Below are 23001 nucleotides of genomic sequence, written 5' to 3' on the forward strand. Positions count from 1 at the left end.
TTGGAATCAGGAAGAACTCAGTTAAAATTCAGCCTAATACCTTCTAGTTGTGTGACTCTGGGAAAATCTCTTTTTGTCTGATTTCTCAGCTCTAGAATAGTGATATATTAATAATCTATTTTCTAGGGTTGTGGTGAGGTTCAAATGAAGTAATATTTGTAAAAGTGCTTAATGCAAGGCCTGGCATATAGTATGCCCTAAAATAAAAATGCTTATTTCCTTCTCTTCTCTGCACTATCTCAGTTATTTAGAGTTTGTAAAAAACCCGCTTCTGATAGAAAACTATCCGTTTTCTGACAGGGTTTTATTATTATTATTATTTTACATACAGTTTTCTTAAACTTGCATGCATTTGATTTGCCAAGCCCTCTGGGGCCAGGACAAACAAATTTTATCCAATGTAATGTTACAACCTTCAAACACTTAGAGAAAGTTCTCTTGTTTCCCTTAAATCTTTTCCTCTTCAGACTAAGCATTCCTAGTTCTTTCAGTTGATCCTCACAGAGCATGTTCCTTTTGTGTTCTAGCTGCCTTTCCCTGGATGTACTCCAATTTGTCAGAGTCTTGCCTAAAATGTGGCGCCTTGGAACTAAGCCTAAAACTTTAATGTGGTTTGATCAGGGTACAGAGTTGTTTCCCATGTTCTGGGCACTAAGTTTTCTCAACATATCTCAAATCATATTTGTCATTTTCCCCATCTTCCTCCTCCAAAGTCAGCTCCTTATTTTGACTTTTCCAAGTAAAATGGAATTGAACTAAATGATGTTTAAATTCTTTTCTGTAGCTGAAATTCAATGATTCTGTTGCTGCCAGTCAGTTAACTAGCATCTATTGAGGACATAACATGGGGCAGAAATTGTGCTGTGCTAAAGTTATACAGAAAAGCAAAAAAGACATTCCCTGCTCTCAAAATGCTTATAGTCTGGGGGTGGATGGGTGGAAATGACAAGATACAAGCAATTATTTGCAAATAGGGTATATACAGAATAGATTGGAGATAATCTCAGAGGGAAGGCACTGAGAAGATAAGGATGGGAAAGGTTTCTTGCAGAAGATATGACTTTAGCTAAAACTGACAGGAAGTCAGGGAAGGCAGGATGTAGAGATGAAGAGGGAGAGAGTTCCAGGCATTAGAGAAAGTACAAATGGTCAGATTAAGGAAATAGAGTGGTACCTTGTGAAAAGACATATAGGTAGTGGAAGAGGTCCAAAGTTTAGGTTAGCTTTTGGTGTAGTGGAAAGAAAGGTCAGAGGATTTTTTTGGAGGTAGTGGAGTCAAAGATCTTGAGTTCCAATGCTGGTTTTGCTATTTATATCCCCTATGACTTTGATCATATGCTTGTGCTTCAATTTCTTCATCATTACATTATGATGATTATGATTATTAGATGAGATGACCCCCTACTATCCCTCTTTAAGCCTCCACCTCATATCTATAATATGAAGGGGTTTGACTAGAATGATATCAGTTCCTAAATCTGTGAATTTAGTGGACCTTACAGTATAGCAGGCAATTTCTGTAGTTCTAGTTAATGATAATGTAGGCCTTTACTAATGCAATGACATTTGGAGCACTATGATTTAAAAGAGAGTAAAGAAGGAAAAAAGAAAAGTGAAAAAAGGAAATAAAGAAGGAAGGAAAGAAAGACAGGGGAAAAGGAAGAAAAAGAACGAAAGAAGGAGGGAAGGAAGGAAGGAAAGGAAGAAAGGGGAAAAGGAAGAAAAGAAAGAAAGAAAAAAGGAAGGTAGGAAAGAAAGAATGGGGAAAAGGAAGAAAAGGAAAAGGAAGAAGGAAAGAAAGAAATAAGAAAAAAGAAGGGAGGAAAAAGAAAAAAGAAGGAAGGAAGAAAGGAAGGAAAGAAAGAAGGGGAAAAGGAAGGAAGGAAGAAAAAGGCAAAGAGAAAATGAAAGAAAGAAAGGATGAAGGAAGGGAAGAAAGAAAGGAAAAAGGAAAGAAAGAAAAGGAAAAAGGAAGAAAAGGAGGAAGGAAGGAAGAAAGAAAAAGAGAAAGAGAAAAGAAAGAAAAGAAGAAGGAAGGAAAGGAAGGAAGGAAGAGAGAAAGGAAGAAAGTAAGGAAGAAAAAGAAAAAAGAAAGAAAGAAAGAAAGGAGGAAGGAAGGAAGGAAGAAAAAGAAAGACTTCCATCTAAATGACACGTGCCTGGTCAGGTACGCATGAATAAAGAATTTCTAGGGTGCCCGGCTAACTTCCTTTCTTTTAAACCACAGCCACATCCAAAGGGCAGCCCTGAGACAAGTGACTCGGTCTCTATAGAGATGGAGGTGGGAGAAAGCCGGGGACGTGGCTAGGCGAGTTTGAAAGCAGGCGGTGCAAACTACACAACTCATTGGCCAGCTTGCCTACATCGTTGACTGGCAGGCAGAGGATGCGTGGAATTTCCTCCGCTAGGTGGAATTCGGAAGGAACTGGGGTCTCTCCTTTGAATCTCTGGTTCCCAGGTCTCCCGCACCACCTCCTACCCCAGGTGTGTGCCCCTCCCCACTCATCACTAACCCCTAAGTCTCGGCAAGACGGCGCGCGCTCCAGACGCAGCCGAACCCCCTCCTCCAGCTCCCCATTCATTCCCCTCCCCTCTCCCAGTGCGGCGGCGCACCCTCCGTGCGCAGTTATGCCGGGGGACGGGCGGGGGCGCGCTCGGAGCTCTCGGGCCAGGGGTTGGCGGCGCGCTGCCAAAGGGCAGCGGGGGAGGGAGGGCCCGGTGAGTTGCAAGCCGACTCGGCCGCCGCCTGAACTCGGAAGTGCAGAAAGAAAGAGAGGGTGGTTGTGCACGTCTCTGCCGCCGCCCGGGACAGCCCGGAGGTTGGTAGCTGGTGACCATAGGGACTCCTTAAGGTGTTTTGGTTTTGCCGTTTTTAAAAATTGCTTCGTTTTACTTTGTTGCATAAAGACCTCCATGAGCTAACCTCCGGTTCCTAGCCTTACATCTTCGCACGTTTCCGAGGGCTGGGGGAAGAAAGAGCCGAGGACGCGGGGAGCATCTTTCCAGAAGCCCCGCGTCTGGGTCCCTCCCAAGCCCCGGGAGTAGTTGGTGGGTGGGAACCTGCGCAAGAAAGAAGAAAAGTAGGGGCCAGGCTACACGGGAGTGGGACGGGCCCTGCCACCAGCGTACGCTCTGGAGCTCGGGAATGAATGCCGCGAAAGTTAGTGGGTGGGGGGCATTCCCAGCAGGCCCCTGCCGGCGCGTTCTCGCCCCGGCGCGCGCTTGCCCACGCCTCTCCCCAGCTTTCTCCTCTTTATTTTCCCAACTTCTTGTCTCCGCTTTGGGGACTTTGTGAATTACTCGTCTTCCCCGACTCTTCCCAGGAATTCAGGACAGCCTTCTCCTAGCCTTTTCCCGCCTCTAGTTTCCTTCTGCTCCTTAGTGAATGCTCGCTCCAGGCCACAACTTCAAAGAGAGCCCAGAAAGGAAAACTCCATTTATTTTTTTCTGGGATCCACTGTATCCAATCTTTGCTAAGCCTAACTAGGTTTATATTGCGGAAAGTGACTGATTTTTTTTTTTTTTTTCCCTGCAAGTTTGGTTAAAATCCATTTACAGACACCATGTTAATGGGGAAAAAGCGCTGGTTCTGGAATCTAAAGTTGGGTTCAAATCCTTCCTCCAGTGCTTGGACAAATCACTTAATTCCTCAGTTTCCAAGTCTGAAAAATAAAAGGATTGGAACAGATGATTTCTAAGATTCTTTTCAGATCTGTGGCGGAGATGTTTAAACTAACAATAACAACGACAAAAAAAAATAAATAAATCTGGGTCTTTTCTTTCTTTCTTCTCTGGTTTTTTTCTTGCACAGAGTAGAGATTCACTCGCTTTGACCGATATCTTTTCTTGTTTTATTTTTCACCCTTATCCTCCTGTTTTTTTCTCTTGTCACTTCTTTTCTATCCTCTCGTTTGTTTGGATTTTAGAGACTGAAATTGGGTCAATGGGGGAGATTTAGTTTGGAAAACAAGTTCACTGGACAGGCCCTGAGTGGGGAGTTTTTATTCCCCATTAATTATGTTAGGGGGGAAAATCCCGTAAAGAGGTTAACAATTTGAGGTAGTGGGGGAGCACAGAGGCCCTCTAGTCCTCTACCTCTCTGCTAAATGATCATCCACCCCACTTAAAGATCACAGCCTCCTGGAGTTACTCATCCTATCTCTGAACAGCTAAGAGAAACGTTGAATATTGAATATTGACAGGGTGTGAGAAGAAAAAAATGAGTCGTTTCAGTCCTCTCTGACTTTTCTTGACCCCATTTGGGGTTTTCTGGGCAAAGATATTGGAGTAACTTGTCATTTTCTCTTCCAGTTCATTTTACAGATGAGGAAACTGTGCAAACAGAGTGAAGTGATTTGCCCAGAGACAATATAGCTAATAAGTGTTTGAGGCTGTATTTGAACTCAGGAAAATAACTCCAGGCATTCCATCCACTGGGGTAGACCTTGTCTAAGATGTCTATGGTTTTTACATTATCTTCACTCACCCATTAGAGGATTTTTCCTCTCAGAGTTTGTTCACTTTGCAACTTAAACTTCAGTTTGTTGACAGAACCAATTCAATTTCATTCATTAGGAATTTTGTATGAAGTGCTTACTATGTGTCTGAAACATTGTTGCACTGGGGATATAAAAATGAAACCATTACAGGCTATAGGGAGTTTTGTTATATTCTATTTTGGGAAAAACAACACAGATAAGTAAATACAAAGTAATTTGTGGGCATCGACTACTCTAACAGCTGAAGCAATCAGAAATAGTTTTGAAGGAGCTGGGGCTTGAGCTTGGCCTTGAAAACAACTTGAAATTCCCACAGGTGAGATGAGGAGGGAGTGCATTCCTCTCAGGGAGGAGATGATGTCACTAGGATACTTTTTTTTTTTTTTTTTTTTTTTTGAGGAAACTGCTCCATTTTCCAGGAGCAAGATGATGCTTTGAAGCACAACCAGTAAAGAGTATTCCAAGGCCCAATCTGATGAAAGAGCAGCATATATGCTTCAATCTCAGAATAGACAGAGACAGGATTTATGTAAAGTTATCCTGTTTTCCATGAAAATGGGGCCCAGCAGCATCACATTAATTTAATCTGTATTGAGTGATAGGTGCGCTTAACTAGAGTCAACTCACTGAGTTGTATTTTGTTGACAAAAATGCAATTTAGTACTATACAATTAAAAAAAATTCAAATGCCATAAATCTGTCATAATTAAGATACTATGTAGTTAAAAAACTTTCCTATGTGAATTTTGTTATTTTACTTATATTTTAATATTTTTCAAAATACAGATGAAAGTAATTGTTTAAATTTATTTTTTAAAATTTGAGTTCCAAATTCTCTACTTTAATCGCTTCCCACTCTCAATTTGATATACAATATACATATATAGTCATATAAAACATATTACCATATTATTTTATGAAAGAAAACAGATTTAAAAAATACTCCAAGAAAAATAAGGTTGTTTTTTTTCTTCATATGCTTCCACCTGCACTCAGAATTCATTAGTTCTATCTTTTCAGGTGACTAATATTTTTTTTGTCACAAGTACTTCAAAATTGTGTTAAATAGTTGTGTTGTGAGAAGAATTCAAGGTCACCAGAATCTATTGTCAAACTTGGTAAATTAAAGATTCATTCAGTTTGGCTTCAATTATTGGATCTAATGACAAATTAATTAGTCTACATTTGGTACCTTTTATATAAAGTTGGTAGAGTGCTGGGCCTGAAATCAGGAAGATTCTTCTTCCTGAGTTCAAATCTTGCCTCAAACATTTATTAGCTGTGTGATCTTGGGCAAGTCACTTAATCCTATTTACCTTATTTTCTCATATGTAAAATGAACTAGAGAAGGAAATGGCAAACTACTCCATTATCTTTGCCAAGATGGGGTCATGAAGAGTCAGACATGACTCAATAACAAAACAAAACAAAATGTGAATTGCAATAATTTTATTGTGCTTGAATAGGGAGGGTGTTGTGTAGTAGGAAAAGTATGGTCATTTGAATATATCATTTAATTTCTGACATTCATTTACTTCATCTGCAAAATGGGTATGTGATGTTGCTTTATCTATCTCCCTGGGTCACACTGAGGAAAGTGCTGTGAGAATTATAAAGTACTTTATAAAACAATAATAATCATAATATGTTAGGTTCTTACTAAGTGCTAATGAGATAATGAGATATTAGGTTCTTACTAAGAGCTAAGTCGGTACTTGACAATTCTCTAGTTCTGGCCTTTCCTGGGGAAGAGTTTGCATGCTTAGGAGGAGCAAGTTCATTGGTTGAAATAATTCTTCCCAGAAGCCCTTGCATTATCCCAGGCCCATTCTCTGGGAGGATAAAGAGGGCAGCTCTGGAGGAAAAAGGGAGTTGTTTCTGGACCAGACTTGAGGCTGCTCTCTGCAGGAAGGGAAGTCGGCTCTCTACAATAATACTTCAAAAGATCTGTGATTCTATTAGAGGGAATATTCTATCAGTAGTGTAAGAACTGATTGTAATTGCTTCATACTTTAGAACAGTATAAATAGACATTCAGTTGCATATTGGCTTAGAAAGCCTCAAAATAACATTATTTGTATTGTATTTTTTTATGTCGTCAAACATTCCCCAGTTACATTTTAACCAAGTTCAGGTTGCTTGTGGCTATTGTTAAGCAAACAGTTGAAGTTTCCAGGGCCACACAACTAATATTTATTGAAGTCTAGAGACTGCATTTGAACCCAGTTCTTTTATCAATCATACCATTATCTACAATTTTCTAATCTAGACTTCATCAGGATGATTTTTCCTATATATCCACGAATATAATTCTGAAAAACAAGGTTTTCCTGTATCATCGGAGGGGGTTTATATTTCCTCCTCCCAAAGACAAGTATGATAGGGAAACAAAAATATGATGAAGCTGGGAAATTGGAAAATCTCTAACATATGTGATGGCACCTTCATCTTTTGAAACTTAGACCCTTTTCTTTTGGAGGACAGGATAACTTTACATGAATCTTTTATGTCCCTATGTTTATTCAGAGAATCAGGTCTCTATACTGCTTGTCAAAAGGTTTTAACCTGAAATGGTACCCAACCATGCAGTCTCTGTTGGGATATTGGTTCCATGTCCTCATTTTCTTTGGAAACATCTTACAGTGTTATCATTCCTGCAATTTTAATCTGAGGGATTTTACCTTTATTGCTTTGTTATGGTCTTCAATTCTTAATATCTTCCTAAATTGAGAACACTTAATGCTTTCTCTTGGTTCTTATCTCCATTTAAATGCTGACATTTCTTTTTAGTTGCAGCTAGATAGTAGATGTAACTAGACCTCTATCTTGCTTATTCATTAAATACTTCTAACTATAGAGGTCTTGGTGTGTGGTTTTGATTATTATTATTTTTGCCTGTATGATTAAATTGATTTTAAAATTAATTTTCTTCTAGTAGGGCACTCCTAAACTCTGTGATTTTTTTAAACATTAAATTTATATAGCACCTTGGCTTTCCTATTTAATCAGTCCAATTACATTGGAATGTTGACAATTTTTTTTTTCCAAAAAAAAAAAAAAAGTTGAAACCAGCAAATGGTAGGTATATGGTTTAGGTTATTTTGTTTTTAGGAAACCTGCTTTAGGAAAATTTTACTTTAAAGAACAGAGAATATATGTGTTTTTAGGGTGGAAATGAAGGTTTTTCAAATTGCAGAAGAATTTAACACTCTCCACCTTAAATACTTTAGTTATATGGAGGGCATGCATAACTTAAACTTTTGAGATTCCCTGTACTTGATGGGACCAGAAGAACTTAAAACTAAAATTTAAAATTTAGGAATGAAAATAAAAAGCCTCAGAAATGATAATTGAGTAGGATCTTATAGACATTAGTTATATACTTTTTAGAATGTTGATATAAATTGAGTGAATCAGTTAATCAATAAGCATTTATTAAATACCTTCTAATTCTTTGCTATAGTAAAGAGAGATGCAATTTCTGTAATAGAAATTGGGAGTGTTCTCGTGCTCTTGATAGACTCCACATAGTTCAGTGGAAAGACCGCTAAATTAAGGAGCCTTTAGAGCCTGGATTCTGGTCTTGTCTCTGTTATTGATTAGTTGTGTGCTATTGAACATGCTACTTCTCACTCTATCTGTGTCTCAGTTTTCTCATCCTCAAATGCGGCTGACATTAGACATCAAGAAGGAATAGATGTGATACCAATCTTACTCTTAATCACAAGAGACAATGTATATGGATTTCCTTTGGGTAGCATAAGGCAAATGCTAATGTAAGTTGTTATGGCCTGCTGTGTAGAGTACTCTATAGGCTAAATACTCAGTTATTTGACAGCTATGGTTGTAAGCTTATATACCAGAGTATTCATTCTGCAGTCTTCTAGTGATGTATTGATCCAGAACTAACACTCCTCATATCATATTATGAAATTATAATTACAAGGGAACTTCCTGAGGAAGGATAAAATTACTTGATTTAGTTTTTCTTTTCTTTTCTCTTCTTTCTTTCCCCCTCATTTTTCTTCTTTCTTTCTCTGTCTCTCGCTCTCCCCCTCATCCTTTCTCTTTCTTCCTCCCTCCCTATTGGTCTCTTTACCTCTCCTTCCCTTCTCTAGGACTTAGAGAATTTCTTCTGATTTGAAGACATTGATCTATGTGGTTTAAACACCTTTTCAGTTCTAAATCTATGATCTTTGGAAAATAACTCTGAGTAAATTATAATACTGAACTCAAAATTTCTCTCTAAATTTCTTTCTCTTTTAAAAATATTTTTAATTTTATTTCTGTCTTTTGTTACTATCACCTTCATTTCTGAACATATCCATCCCCTTTCTAGTGAGCCATCCCTAGATAAAAAGAAATGAAACATTATCCACTTCCTGATAGAGAAGCAATAGATTTAGCAGGCAGAATGAAACGTCTTTATTTTGGGAAATTTGTTTTGCTTTATATCCTATTGTTTCAAGGAGTTTTTCCCCCATATTTCCAATGGAGTAGGAAGTTGGGGGGAGAAAAAGAGATTTCTATTTATTAAAAAATTTAAAAAATAAAAGAAGTGAGGTGGAAGCTATAGATCAGGGTTTCATAAACTTTCCATTTGTGATTTCTTTTGCTTGAAAAATTTTTATATGACTCTGGTTATATAAGTATATAAAACAGGTATGCAGTTAAATATTTACTGATAATAAATCATAGTTTCACAACCCCCACATTCAATTATAAGACTCGATATGGAGTTGTGAATCAGAGTTTTAAAAACTGGGCTATAGATGGGGATTACTGCAATATACTTTCAGAAGAGGTCACTGTGTTACTAGTTTTGCTGAATTGTTTTGCTTTGTTATGAAACCTTTCAGGGAATGGCATAGTCTGTAGAGATGATATAAAAACAAAAATTATCAATAAAACTAAAAATAAATAGAAAGGACATGGTTTAGAAAAAAAGAAAAACAGTTTAGCAAAAGTAATGAATACATCAATAGTCAGATAGAACATAGTAAAAAAAAGGAAAAAAGAAAGAAAAAACAGGTTAGTAAAAATAATGAATACATCAATAGTCAGATAGGACAAAGGGGAGAGAGAAGAAAGAAAAAAACAGTTTAGCAAAAGCAATGAAGACATCTATAGTGAGATAGTATGTTGAAGTAGCAGAAATACAAAAATTCCTACATGTGCATAAAAAGAAAGAAGTATATTTTCTTATCTTTCTTTCACAAACAAGTTTAGTCATTAAAATCACATAGGTTTTTTTCTTTATTTTTGTTTTGTTGTCTCCCCCTCCCCCAGCATTTACATCATTGTATTCATTGTGTATACTGCTTTTCTGGTTCTGGTTCTGCTTACTATTGATTCCTATAAGTCTTTCCATTAGTATGCAGTTTCAAGTTCATAAACTATACAAAAGGTAAAAAAAAAATGCTTCTGAACTTTCAGGTGATGACAAATTAAAAATTTTAAATTAGAAATGTGAAGAATTGGAGGTTGTTGTGAAAAAGGATAAAGCAATAGGAAAATAGTCAGAATGAGAATACAGTGAGGGAGGCATCTTGATACATTTTTAATAGTGACTTGATAAAAATGCAAACTCAGATTGCTTCAGCACTCCTAGCCAGCAGAATAAACCTTGAGAGACTGAATCAGGTTTTCTCAGATCAAACCTATGGATTGGATTCAGTGAGGTAAGGATTTGAGTTTGTAAGCGTCCTTTTCTAAAAAATACAAAGATCTGTGGAGATGGGAAGGGTTTATCATTGTTATGGATGAGTTTAATAAGATTGCTTTATCCCTACCACTTAGCCAATCTACTAATAAAACTGTGAACAGAGCAGGACCAAGGACAGAGCTCTAGGTCTCCTTAAACAGTTATCTCTCCAAATTTAATGAAATATAATAATAATAACAATAATTTATTAATGATTCTGTTACATAAAATATATTTTTAGTGCAAATACAAATATAAAATGGAAGTTTGCTGTGCACAGATTGGTATCTGCAACTTGTGTGGGTAGTAAGGGAATTAACATTCATTCACATTGTAGCTTGAATGAGTTCACTCAGCATTCTGTCAGCTAATGAGATCCAAACCCATTAATTTATTATTATTTATAAATTTATTTTTATAATTTATAATTTATATAATGTATGTATATTTGGACATAACTATATTATATATAAATACATATTTATATATTACAATTTATCATCATCCAGGTCATATTTGTTTATCTTGATTATAAAAGTAAATGAGAGAATCAATCAAAAATGCCTTGTTGAAATGTAGATATTCTGAATATTCATGCATGCCAGTTAATTGTGATCCCCTTGTTTTTAAGTGCTAAGAAATAAGTCTTTTGATAATCTAAATTTGAATTTCATGGGAAATCAAGCACATAAGGTCCTAAATTTTGACTTACCTACCTGCCCCTATTGCAAAATCAAGATGTTTCTCTGCCTCTACTTCTGAATCAGATAACTCTTTAATCCAGAGATTTGATGATGAATAAGGGGATTTAAACTTTTGGCTTAATTTATATAATGTTTTTGGATTATCTGGAGACTTGTTTGATTTCTTTTGATTAAATAATTCACTATATCACTCTCACATTGTTGTATATTGTTATTCAATAAATGTGATCTGATTGACAATAACTGCATTATGTCTTATAAAATCTTCTCTCCCCACTTGTTTTTCTATTTTAGGAACATCTTATGGATTTCTCCATTATCCTGCAATAAGTAGCAATGCTGCCCAAATGGGAATTATTTCTCTATCTGTTTGTTTCTCTGGGCTTCCACTTTTATTCTTTCTATGAAGTCTACAAAGTCTCTAGAGGTAAGACTTTATGCTTTCTTGCTTTCCTTGAAGGAGGAATACAGAATGTCAGAAGTTGGTGCCTCACATTTATAGAAATATATATGTAGAACATACATACACATGTATACACAAACATTTTATATATATGTGTGTATATATATATTGTGTTATTGTTCTTCAGTCATTTCAGTCATGTTCAAATCTTTGTGACTCCATTTGGGGTTTTCTTGACAAAGATATTGGAGGAATTTGCCATCTTTTTCTCTGGCTCATTTTATAGATGAAGAAACTGAGACCAATAGAATAAGGTGATTTGCTCAGGATCACACAAGTTAGGAAGTCTCTAAGGCTAAATTTGAGGTCAGGAAGATGAGTCTTTTTGACTCCAGACCTACTGCTCTATTTACTGTGCCACCTAGCAGCCAATATGGTATATATGCAATATGCAGTATACCCATTTATATATAACACACACATTTATGTATGCATTTCTGCCATTATCCTTGGTAGCATTTTGAATGAAAGAAGTTTTATTGCAGTACCTCTAGTAACCTTGAAGTTTTTGCTTATTCCATGAAGTGTTCTCTCATATCCCAAGGCAGAAATGATCTCTCCCTTCTACTATCTCGCTAGTTTTTTCCATACCTCTCTATGTGCATCCTGGACTTCCAATTTTGCATTAGAATTGCTCATGTCTTCCCTTTCTAACTAGGTTGTAAATTTCTTGAAAGCAACCATATCTTATATAATTTTATATCTGTAGAGTCTGCAAATATTTTTACACCTAGTAGACATTTAATAGATATTTATCCAGTTAGTAAGTAAAGAGTTCATCCAAATTTCCAACACTTAACCTATTTATTCTTAAAGTATGGTCTGTGCATGTTCTTTTTATGAGTCCATGATTTGCTGTCTTGTAATGTTAGTGTTTTGTTTCTATAAGTATATAATAAACATATTTTATTTGATATAACTTTTATCCTTACAACAACTTAGAAATGTAGGTCTATTATTATCCCCATTTTATAGATGAACAAACTGAGGCTGAGATGGTAAGTGATTTGCCCAGGATCACACAACTAGGGTTTGTAGGCAGATTTGAACTCAAGTCTTCCTGATTTCAAGTTTAGTACTCTATTCATTATACTATCTTAGCTCCGTATTTTTGTTTCTGGCATAACAAGTGAGTCCCCCTTTCTCTAAGTGTTCAAAGGTAGCTTTTACTCTTGTCTGTCTGCCCTGCTTCTCCTGCTCCTTTTCTTGTCTCCATTTCTTAGGGAGGCTACTTCAAATCTAGAAGTTTGAAGGTAGAATATTTGCCTTTGCCTGTAAGTTCAGCATTGTGACTTTCAGTACCTAGCATGAAGAGAAGAGTTGATCTGAATAGGAGACCATCCCCGCTGAAATATTAACAATATGAACAGCAAGGAGGGAGGTAACTGCAGTACACTGAAAATATGTTAAGAAAATAGATGGAAAATGTTTCTGGTTTGAGGTAATGGACAGATTCCTCCCTTTACTCAAGGTGAAAACTGCTTATATAGGAATGTACTCCACAGAGGTATTTCCCCTGCCCTTTCCTATCATACAGACCAAGCTGAACTGAACAGATTGGATAAGTAGTGAGATCATATCTAGTGCTGTTCTTTGTATTGTGTCCTTGCTTGACAATGTAGATTTGTGGCCATTATTATTAGATAAAAGAAAGAAGTGATTTTAAGGTAAAATGACATATGAGTGGCAGATTTAGAATGTTGCATGCCATATTTGTTTGCAGAAATAGCTAGACATTTAACTTACTGTCCAGGAGATGCTCTTACAGTCATGTAAGACACCCACAGAATAAGTAGTTTCCTCTACTCTACTATTCCTTAGCACCATTCTATTTTTCTTCTTTCCAAATAACTCCCTAAATTCCTCAAAATAGAGGCCTCCCTTGCAATAAGGAAGTACAATAAACCAGTCCATTTGCCCTGTTTGACAGTAAATATTCCATTCTAGTCTACCACCTTTCTGCTGAAAGGGGAAGTATATTTCACCAGTGGGCCATTGTTTTTCACTGCATTGATCAAAGTCCTGACGTCTTTCAATGATGTTTTCCATTACATTATTATGTAAATTGTTTTGCTTACCTCACTCTGCATATATTTATATACATCTTTAGAAGTTTCTCTCGATTCTTTATAGTCCTCAATTTTGATGTTGCAATAATAATCTGTTGATATCCACATATGTTCAGCTATTTCCAAAGTGATGATGGGAGGTGGCTAAGTTATAAAGAGCTTTGAATGCCAAACAGAATTTTGTATTTGGTCCTGGAGATGATATGAAGCCCCTGGAGTTTATTGAGCATGGAGATATGTTTGGACCAGTGCTTTATGAAGGATAGTATGGAAGAGATTGATACCTCTTTTCTTCACCAGGCTAAAACAACTCTAGTTCCCTCAACCATTTTTTCTCAATTATCCATTATTTGTTGTTGTTGTTGTTTTTTCCCCCCACTTTTTTACTTCTTCCTGTCTGGGGAAAAAAGAGCAAAACCTTTGCAACAATTATGCATAGTCAAGGGAAACAAATTCTTGCACTTGCCCAATCTTTTTTTTTTTTTTTTTTTTTTTGGTAATTGTGCATTTCCTCAGTAATATACAGGATGCCACTTCTTGTCTCCTATTTGCTTTGGAACAATATGATTTATAATAAATGTTTAAAATAAATTTATAATAAATGTTTTATAATAAATTTATAATACATAGTCTTACAAACAGAAAGTCCATTTTAATGCTCAGAATTCATTTGATTCTTGCTAGAATATTAACTTTCCTTTGGAAAGATGTTTCCCACTGTTCTAGAACAGAATTGTTTTAGAAATACATTTAATAAATACCCAAATTAACTCAAAAGGACATAGGAAGATGCTAGTACATGCAGAGAAAGAAATAGAATTATATATATGTATAAATCACACACATATACATATATATCCTGTATAGAATGATTTATGCACACACACATTTGTGTCTAAAGGTAGTCATTTCTAGGGTAAGGGGAGGGAAAAAAGAAAAAAAATATAAACTGTATTATATATTTAAAAGAAATAGAAAGTTGTACATAATAAATTTGCAGTTTTAAATGAATTCATCTTTTTTATTATACTATATCATGGAAATGCTTGTTTTAGTCCCTAAATTAAAATATATTTATTTTCTAGTCCATAAAGAGCTATACAGTCCTCTTATATAGCCCAATCTATAATTTCTTTTTAAGTTAGTGCTGTAGTTTTTCTTGAACAATGAAGAAGAAATATGTCATCTATAACTAATTTTTTATTTAATGCACCTGACAGTTAGCTAGCTGATACTGAATGACCTGGGCCCCCCTCAAACTTATTTAATCAGGAGAATGGAGATCATGTTCAGAATTTCCTTTTGATTCTATGGCTCAGGAAACCTGAGACTTGGAGAATTTCATGAGTATATGGAAAATACAAGGTCTTACTGGGAAGCTCTATTTCTGTGTTCCATTTCTGATGTGTTAGAACAGTTAGAGTATTTGGGATATACATATATAGAGATGTGTGTGTGTGTGTGTGTGTGTGTGTGTGTGTGTGTGTGTGTGTGTGTATATATAGAGAGAGAGACACACACATATATATGGATAGAGAGAGACACACACACATATATGTGATAGAGTGTGTGGGATATACTACATGTACATATAGATATATGAGAATGTGGATAGATCTGTGTATCTATAGAGTCAGGAAGATCTCAGTTCAAATACTGCCTCAAACCCTTCTTCTTTAAAATGGAGATTATAATAGCACCTATCTTCTAGGGTTGTAAGGATACAAAGTGACAATATTTGAAAATTTGCAAGCCTTAAAACACTCCTCAAATCCTCGTTAGGATAATAGCCCTTATAGCAGATATTCTCTTTGGTCACTCAGTATAGTTGCAGGCTAATCACTTTCCATTTCTCCTTTTTCAATATTTCCCCAGGGCCAGACATGTGGATATGGACTAGGAATGATTCCTCAGTTTAATTGAATATGAAAGGAAAATTTCTAGCTAGAGTAGAACAGAGCAATCATCCCTTTCTTATACTCCAAAGTGAAACTGAATTTTTTTCTGTGGGTCGTGATATGATCTACTGTCCAGTGTTCCCTCTTTTCCTTTGTCCTATGGAAATTAAGACTGACTATATGGCCACTTTTTGACAGGATTATAATCTTTCATATGTATTTATGCTTCCATTTATTTCAAAGGAAGATATAATATGGGGACCTTGAAAGAGTTAATGCATTTCTCCTCAAAATCAGCCATTTACATCTCTTAGTGGCAAGATAGAGCTAAGGTTTATGCAGTGCATGGATGAAAACAAATTAATTCTCATTAACAGCCATTACATATGGTAATGAAAGATGAAGGATCAGAATTCATTTGTAAGTATATAAATAGTTTTTCATGTGGTCTGTGGTCATAAAATATACTTCCTTTAGTAATGTGCTCACTGTTCTTCTGATATGGTTGTGGTGATCTTTAGTCTTGATATGGCATAGTTTCTCCTGGAATTTAATGGCTTCTTTGCTCTAAAATTGGACAGGAATAAAACAACTGCATAAATCAGTTTTTTATTTAGTGTTTTATTTCCCCGCAGTTATATGTAAAAACAATTTTAAACATTTGTTTTTAAAACTCTTGAGTTCCACATTCTCTCCCTTCCTCCCTTCAGCTCCCATTGAGAGCACTAGCAATTTGCTTTAGGTTATAAATGTATTGTCATGCAAAACATTTTCATAATAATCATGTTGTAAAAGAAAACATAGACCAAATTAAAAAAAACACCAGAGAAATAAAGTAAAAAAAAAAAAGTAGTATGCTTCAGTATGTATTCAAACACAATCAATTCTTTCTCTAAGGATGGATAGCATTTTTCTTCATCAGTCCTTCAGAGTTGTCTAGGATCATTAGAATACTGAAAATAGCTAAGTCATTCATAGCTGATTATCTTACAGTATTATTGTTACTTTGTACACAGTACATTTCACTATGCATCAATTTATGTAAGTCTTTCCAGGTTTTTTAAGAGAATTACAATGAATATTCCTTCACAGAGATGACTTTACTTCCTATATTCTTAAGCAGTTAGCAAAGCATAAAATTTAGGAAATGGGAAACAAGGAGCCAATAAAAGTAGAGCTGGTTGTTCCAGAAGATAGGCAGACTGATTTAGAAAAATTATGGAACTTTCTGCAGAATTTTACTTAAAATGAGCATGGTCTCTTCACTTAATTAGTACTTGGATGTTGATTAGTTGATATAATTTCTTGATAACATATTAAAAGTCTTATTTTAGGGTGAAAATTTAGGAACCCCATCTTATTATGTAAGGGAAACCAAAGATCAGAGAAATGACCTTCCTATGGTAATATAACTAGTAACTGTCAGAAGGGATTTGAATCTACATCCTTCTGACTCTGAACCTAGTCTTGATCTACCTCTCTATATCACTCTAGTTCTCATTCAAGTGGGTTGGCATTAGAGAAATGCTAAGGGTCATTAATCTACTTGGAAGGATCCTCAATTTTAGATGCCTACTTGACAGTCTTTGCTTCTCTCACTTGTGGAATTGTAAAAAGGTTGCTGTGACAGACAATCTATTTAGGTGTGGTGTTGATTCTGAAAAGGGATCATGAAATTCTCCAAACAAAATGAATTTCAGTTCACTTTTATTAAAATGTATGTATATACATATGTATATCTATATATGTACACACATACGCGCACACACACACTCCATACAATTCTCTTAGAAGAGAATGTCTTTTTTTAATTAAAGATTTTTAATTTTCAAAATATATGCATGGATAATTTTTCAACATTAACCCTTACAAAACCTTGTGTTCCAATTTCCCCTCTTCTACTCACCCTCTTCTCTATACAGCAAGTAATCCTATATATGTTAAACATGATAAAATATGTGTTAAATTCATTATATGTATACATATTTGTACAATTATCTTGCTGTGTTAGAAAAATCAAATTGAAATGGAAAAAAATGAGAAAATAAAATTTAATCAAGCAGCCACAAGAAGAGTGAAAATACTATGTTGTGATCCGCATTCAGTTCCCGTAGTCCTCTTTCTGGATGTATATGGCTTTCTTCACAAGATCACTGAATCACCTCATTGTTGAGAAGTGCCAGGTCCATCAGAATGGATCATCATATAGTCTTGTTGTTGCCATGTACAATGTTCTCCTGGTTCTGTTCATTTCACTCAGCATTATTCCATGTAAGTCTCTCCAGGCCCCTCTGAAATCAGACTGCTGATCATTTCTTTTACAACAATAATATTCCATAACATCCATATATCATAACTTATGTAGCCATTTTACATCTGATGGACATCCACTCAGTTTCTAGTTTCTTGCTACTACAAAAGGGGCTGCCACAAACATTTTTGCACATATGGGTCCCTTTCCCGAGGATGTATTTTAAAATCAAACCCTCCCACCACCTCTAATCAAAGGGGAGATGATATTTCATAACTCTTTTGCCTATATATTTCACCTCTTTTATGATTATGGATTATTATTCTCCATTAGAGGGAGCTCTAGCCCAACTAAAAAGAAAAAGTTTGGTTGATCCATATGCAAACTTGTTTTTCTTCAATTTATTTAAAAAAAAAGCCCAAAACAACAAACAAACAAACAAAAAGCCAAAAGCCCAAACTCCCCAATTGTTCCCAGTTTTCCATTTTACATAGTCCTGATTCACCATACACTTTTTATGAAAGTGAAAACTGATCAGTCTAATGAAAAGGAAGGATCAGTTCCTCAAACAGTTTGATGAAAGTGAACCATAACTTGTTACCCTCTCACTAGGTGGAAACAGATGTGTTTGTTTGCTTGTCTTTTCCCTAGGTCCCAAGGCTATGTAAACTGCAATTCTGGATTTTGCTGAAAACAGGGAAGGACAGTGCTGGCACAGGAAGAATGAAGTCTGGCCTGTTCCTAATGAGACCTTGAGGGCCATTTTATTATTAGTTCCTAAAGGAACCAGACTTCAAGGTGTCTGGGGTTGGAGAGGAAGAAACTTCTTGCTTTTTTCCTGAAATGTTTGCAGTTTCTGGTAGTGATTGCTTTTGCCATGTTGCTATAGAAAGAAAGGATTTGACACAAATAATAGTCTCTTCTATACTACATAGGGGCAAAGAGAATCCTTTGGTTTGAGTTTGTAGCTATTCTTACGGAATCTGGGCCTATTTGTGACTCTTATTTCTTAGATTCTACATTGGCTAGGAAGAAACTATTCTTTGGAACCAGATTTGGGGTGTGTGTGTGTGTGTGTGTGTGTGTGTGTGTGTGTGAATTTTAAGTGACTCAGTGGCTCAGAATAGGCTGATGTCATGGAAAGAGTTGCTAGATTTTTGGATCAGAAGACCTGATTTTAAATCTTTCCTCTGCCACTTATTAAGCTTGTGACACTGGAGAGGTTTAATAAAAACTCATTATATGCCAGGTACTGTGCTAAATGCTGGAGATCCAAAAAAAAGCAAAAACACAATCTCTATCCTCAAAGAGCTTATCTTCTACTGAGAAAACAGTATGCAAACAACTATGGACATGAAAAAAATATATATGGATAAATTGGAAGTAGGCCTTTATCTTAGAAAAATATAGAGTATTTTATGCTAATGGAGTAAAGAATCTCCATGTTCTTTGTTGTATGGAAAAATCACTCAGGCTAAGTGAAATGTGTTTTATTAGAACCAATATAAATAGCTCCTGAAACAAAAGTCACAGAAGAATTCATCATAAGTCCTTATAAAAGGAACACAAGGTAAAATCTTCAACCAGTTTTTAGCATTGCCAGGGCATGGCTTTCTTCTTTTTGCAGCTCTTTTGTTTCCTGTCACCCATTAGCTTTAAGCAATGAACTCAAGATCTTCAAATAACTCAGAATCACTAGGTGACTTTCAATCTTGGATGTTTTCATTTTGAGATCAGTGTTCAGTCATTGAAGGGAGAGACCAAAGAAACAGAGAGCCAGGGTTGGAGTTGCTCCCATTTTAAAGGTCCACTGAGTCATTGGCTCTTTCTACTAAATGGTCAAATAAAGGCATTGCCTGATCACCTCTAGTTTATTCAACCATAGAGTCACTGGCTCTATGGACAAATCATTTTTCTCTGAATCTCAGTTTCTTCAACTGTAAGAAGAAGGGAATGGATTAGTTCTGCTTTAATGTTCTTTAAACCTATAATTCCATGTCTGATTCTATGATTTGTTTAAAACTAATTTTATTTTTACTTAATCATGTTTTACACTAGCATAACTATATCTACATACATATGTATAACTATTTTCAGTCTAGAATGCTGGTTTCACTAGTATAAGAGAGCTCACTATGTGGAAACTCTTTCTGGATAAATAGAGTTTCTTAAAAGATTCCTGGGATGTTGAAAACTTGCTAGTGAATATGCAACTAGTATATGTAAGAGCTAAGGATTGAACCTAGCTATTTATGAATATAGGACCAATCATTTACCCACTGTACCTGAAGTTCTTAACTTTTGGGGGTGATAGACCCTTCTGGCAGACTGGTGAAGCTTATGGGAACCCTCTTTCTCAATAAAGTTTGTAAATGAATAAAATAAAATGCAGGGTTACAAAGGAAACCATTTATATTGAAATATAGATATCAACATCTTTCTTCTTTTTTAAAGTTTACAATCCCCACATTAAGAACCCCTTGCCTCATCAAGCTCCTTCTCGTATTTCACATATAACTTTTTGTAAAATAATCATAATATGCATGTGACACTAGAACATGTACTAAAAATTGTTTTCAAGAATCAGGCAGAAATGTTGTTTGGCTTCCATATAGCAGCTGCATTAATTCTTCTCACATTTTTGTTTTGGCATATGCCATTCTATTTTAAGTCCCAGGCTTAGCTCTGTCCATGCAAAGTATCAATCATAGATGTATTCTGCCCAAACAACCCCAGCAATACTGAGACTCAGTTGTAAAGAAGGGGATTCCAGGTGGAGTAGAAAACTATGCATCTTAGGCATCTAGGCAGTGCAGTGTATAAAGTACCTGGTCTGGAGTCAGGAAGACAGAAGTTTAAATCCAGGCTCAGATGCTAACTGGCTATATGACCAAGTCACTTTGTTTCTGCTTCCCTCCATTTCCTCATCTGTAAAATGGAGAAAATGATAGCACCTAACTCCCTGGGTTGTTATGAGGCTCAAGAGAAATAATAGTTATAAAGTGCTTTGCATAGTTTCTGGCACATAGTAAATACCATATAAATGTTAGCTATTTTTATTGTTTTTTATTATTATATCATAACTTATGAGTTGGAAGGACTTTAAAGGGCATCTGGTCTGATTCCTTCATTTTATGGATAAGGAAACTGAATCCTAGCACAGGGAAGTGACTTGAGAAGCCAGATTCACGCTGGTATTAAGTGGGGGGGGAGGGGAGGAGAGGAAAAGCTTCATTTAGACCCAAATGCTCTGATTCCAAATTCAGTGCTTTTCCTATTGTATCATGCTACCTCCCCAATAAAAAAGAATCAAAGAGGTAGTGAATCCATGTGTCTTTAAATGCAGCTAGGCAATGTAGTGGGTGGAGTGCTGGGCTTGGAGGGAAGACATTCAAATTCAGCCTCTGACACTTAGTAGTTCTATAACTTTGGCAAGTTACTTAACTGCTACCTGCCTCAGTGAACTCAACTATAAGATGAGGAAATTAGCACCTTCCTCCCAAGGTTGTTGTGAGGATCAAATGAGAAAATATTTGCAAAGTGCTTAGCAAAAGTGCCTGGGACATAGTAGGTGCATAATAAATACTTGTTCCATTGCTTTTAATTTATATTGTGACAAAAGTTTTGTTGTTGTGTAGAGATACAATTAACCCATTGTCAGTTAACATATAAACTATTGAATCTTTTTTTCCTTTTCCTTTCTCCACCAGCTTAAATGGATGGCTGAGATTGCCGAGAGGAGTTAGGGGTAGAGATCATGGGGGAGGACAATAAGGGGTGAACATAGGGGAGATGAACAGATTTATTATTAAATTCTTCCATGAGAGCCTTAAACTTATGACCTTGGTGGTTACCGAGGTTGCATTATTGATATGGGTTGGGTTTTTATTGTTATGAAGAAACAGAAGCCATTGTTCTCATGAAACAAAATAATTTGTCTAGAAATAGACCCTTAGGGTACGACTGAGTAGAAAAAAAATGAAGGGACTGGCTGGGCTTGGCTACCAGGTGGTACGTAAATTGGTTGCTGTTTCTTGTTCAGATGACACATTGTTTGCAAAGGTTCATAGATTAAGGATTGGAGGACATCATAGAGACCTTCCCTCCCCCCCCCCACATACGCCCCTTCACTTTACAGATGGGGAAACCAAAGCCCAGTGAGGTTGAATGACTTCTCTGAAGTCAAACAGATGGATATATTTCAGAGAGATTGCTCTTCAGTCATGTTTAGTCATGGTTGACTCTTTGTGATCCTGCTGGGGTTTTCTTTGCAAAGATACTGGAGTGGTTTGCCATTTTATTCTCCAGCTAATTTTACAGATGAAGAAACTGAAGCAAACAGGATTAAGTCACTTGCTTAGGAACACAGTAGAGACATTGCTGTATCGAAGAGTATACACAACTTGATAGCCTTATAGGTATAGTTCCAAATAGCTCTCCAGAATGTTTGGATCAGTTCACAACTCCACCAACAATATCTGTTTTCCCACATTTCCTCCAAAATTTGTCATTATCTTTTCCTGTCATCTTATTCAGTGATTTAAACTTATTGAAGGCAGCAAATGTTCTCTTACTTCCTTTCTACTATAGTGTCAGTTTTTGTTAACTATTTTTTTCCTTTGTGCAATTAGGTGGTGCAGTGGAGAGAGCTCTGGACCTGGAATCAGAGACTTGTCTTCATGAGTTCAAATCTGGTCTCAGACTCTTATTAGCTTAGTGAACTTGTGCAAATCACCTGACCCTATTTGCTTATTTCCTTGTCTGTAATATGAACTAGAGAAGGAATTACAAACTACTATAGTATCTTTGCTATGAAAACCCAAATAGGGTAATGATGAGTTGTACATAACTGCATAATAACTACAAAAACAAAATGTTTAATAAGGATAAAAAGGTGCATTGGAACTAGGTTGTGGAAAATCTTAAATGTCTTACACTGGAGTGTGAATTCGATCTTAGACACAAGATGGAGTCACTAGAATATATTGAACAAGGTAGTGACATGGTTATGTTGTCACCAGTAGGAGCTGGATGAAAAGGAGAGAAAAAGGTGATGAGAATCTGAATTAATACAGTACCCATGTGAGTGCAAGAGCAAGGGATGAATGTGAAAGACTTTATGTAGACAGAGACAAAAATATCTGGGAACTAATTGAATATGTAGGATAAAGGAGAGTAAGACATTGAGGAGCATTTTGATATTGCATATCTGGCTGATTAGAAGAAGGGTGGTTCTTTGAAATTTGAAAGAGGGGTGAATTTCAGTGTTTTGAATTTGAGATGCCCTGTAGAACACCTAATTGGAAATATCCAAAATGCAATTGGTGATACGGAATTGAAGCTCAGAAGAGAGGCAAGGGAATGAATCTTAGATTATATCTATAAAAATAGGTGATAATGAACCCTGGAAACT

The 23001-nt window shown here is 35.9% G+C and overlaps 1 protein-coding gene across 4 annotated transcripts in view; it reads left to right on the top strand.

The window, feature by feature from the left end:
• The first annotated feature begins 2347 nt into the window (after positions 1 to 2347).
• Positions 2348 to 23001, top strand: part of HHAT (hedgehog acyltransferase) — a 465338-nt gene continuing 444684 nt past the window's right edge. For 2 of the 4 annotated variants that reach the window (XM_074309063.1, XM_074309065.1), the window contains exons 1-2: positions 2348 to 2484; positions 11202 to 11334. In XM_074309063.1, the coding sequence (XP_074165164.1) occupies positions 11244 to 11334 (91 nt within the window). In that variant the 5' untranslated portion in view covers positions 2348 to 2484; positions 11202 to 11243. Of the gene's footprint in view, positions 2485 to 2680; positions 2820 to 11201; positions 11335 to 23001 lie in introns of those variants that run through there. The other 2 variants (XM_074309062.1, XM_074309064.1) reach the window with 1 other exon arrangement.

The sequence above is a fragment of the Sminthopsis crassicaudata genome, chromosome 4, assembly GCF_048593235.1.
Source record: "Sminthopsis crassicaudata isolate SCR6 chromosome 4, ASM4859323v1, whole genome shotgun sequence".
In the NCBI taxonomy this organism is placed as follows: Eukaryota; Metazoa; Chordata; class Mammalia; order Dasyuromorphia; family Dasyuridae; genus Sminthopsis; species Sminthopsis crassicaudata.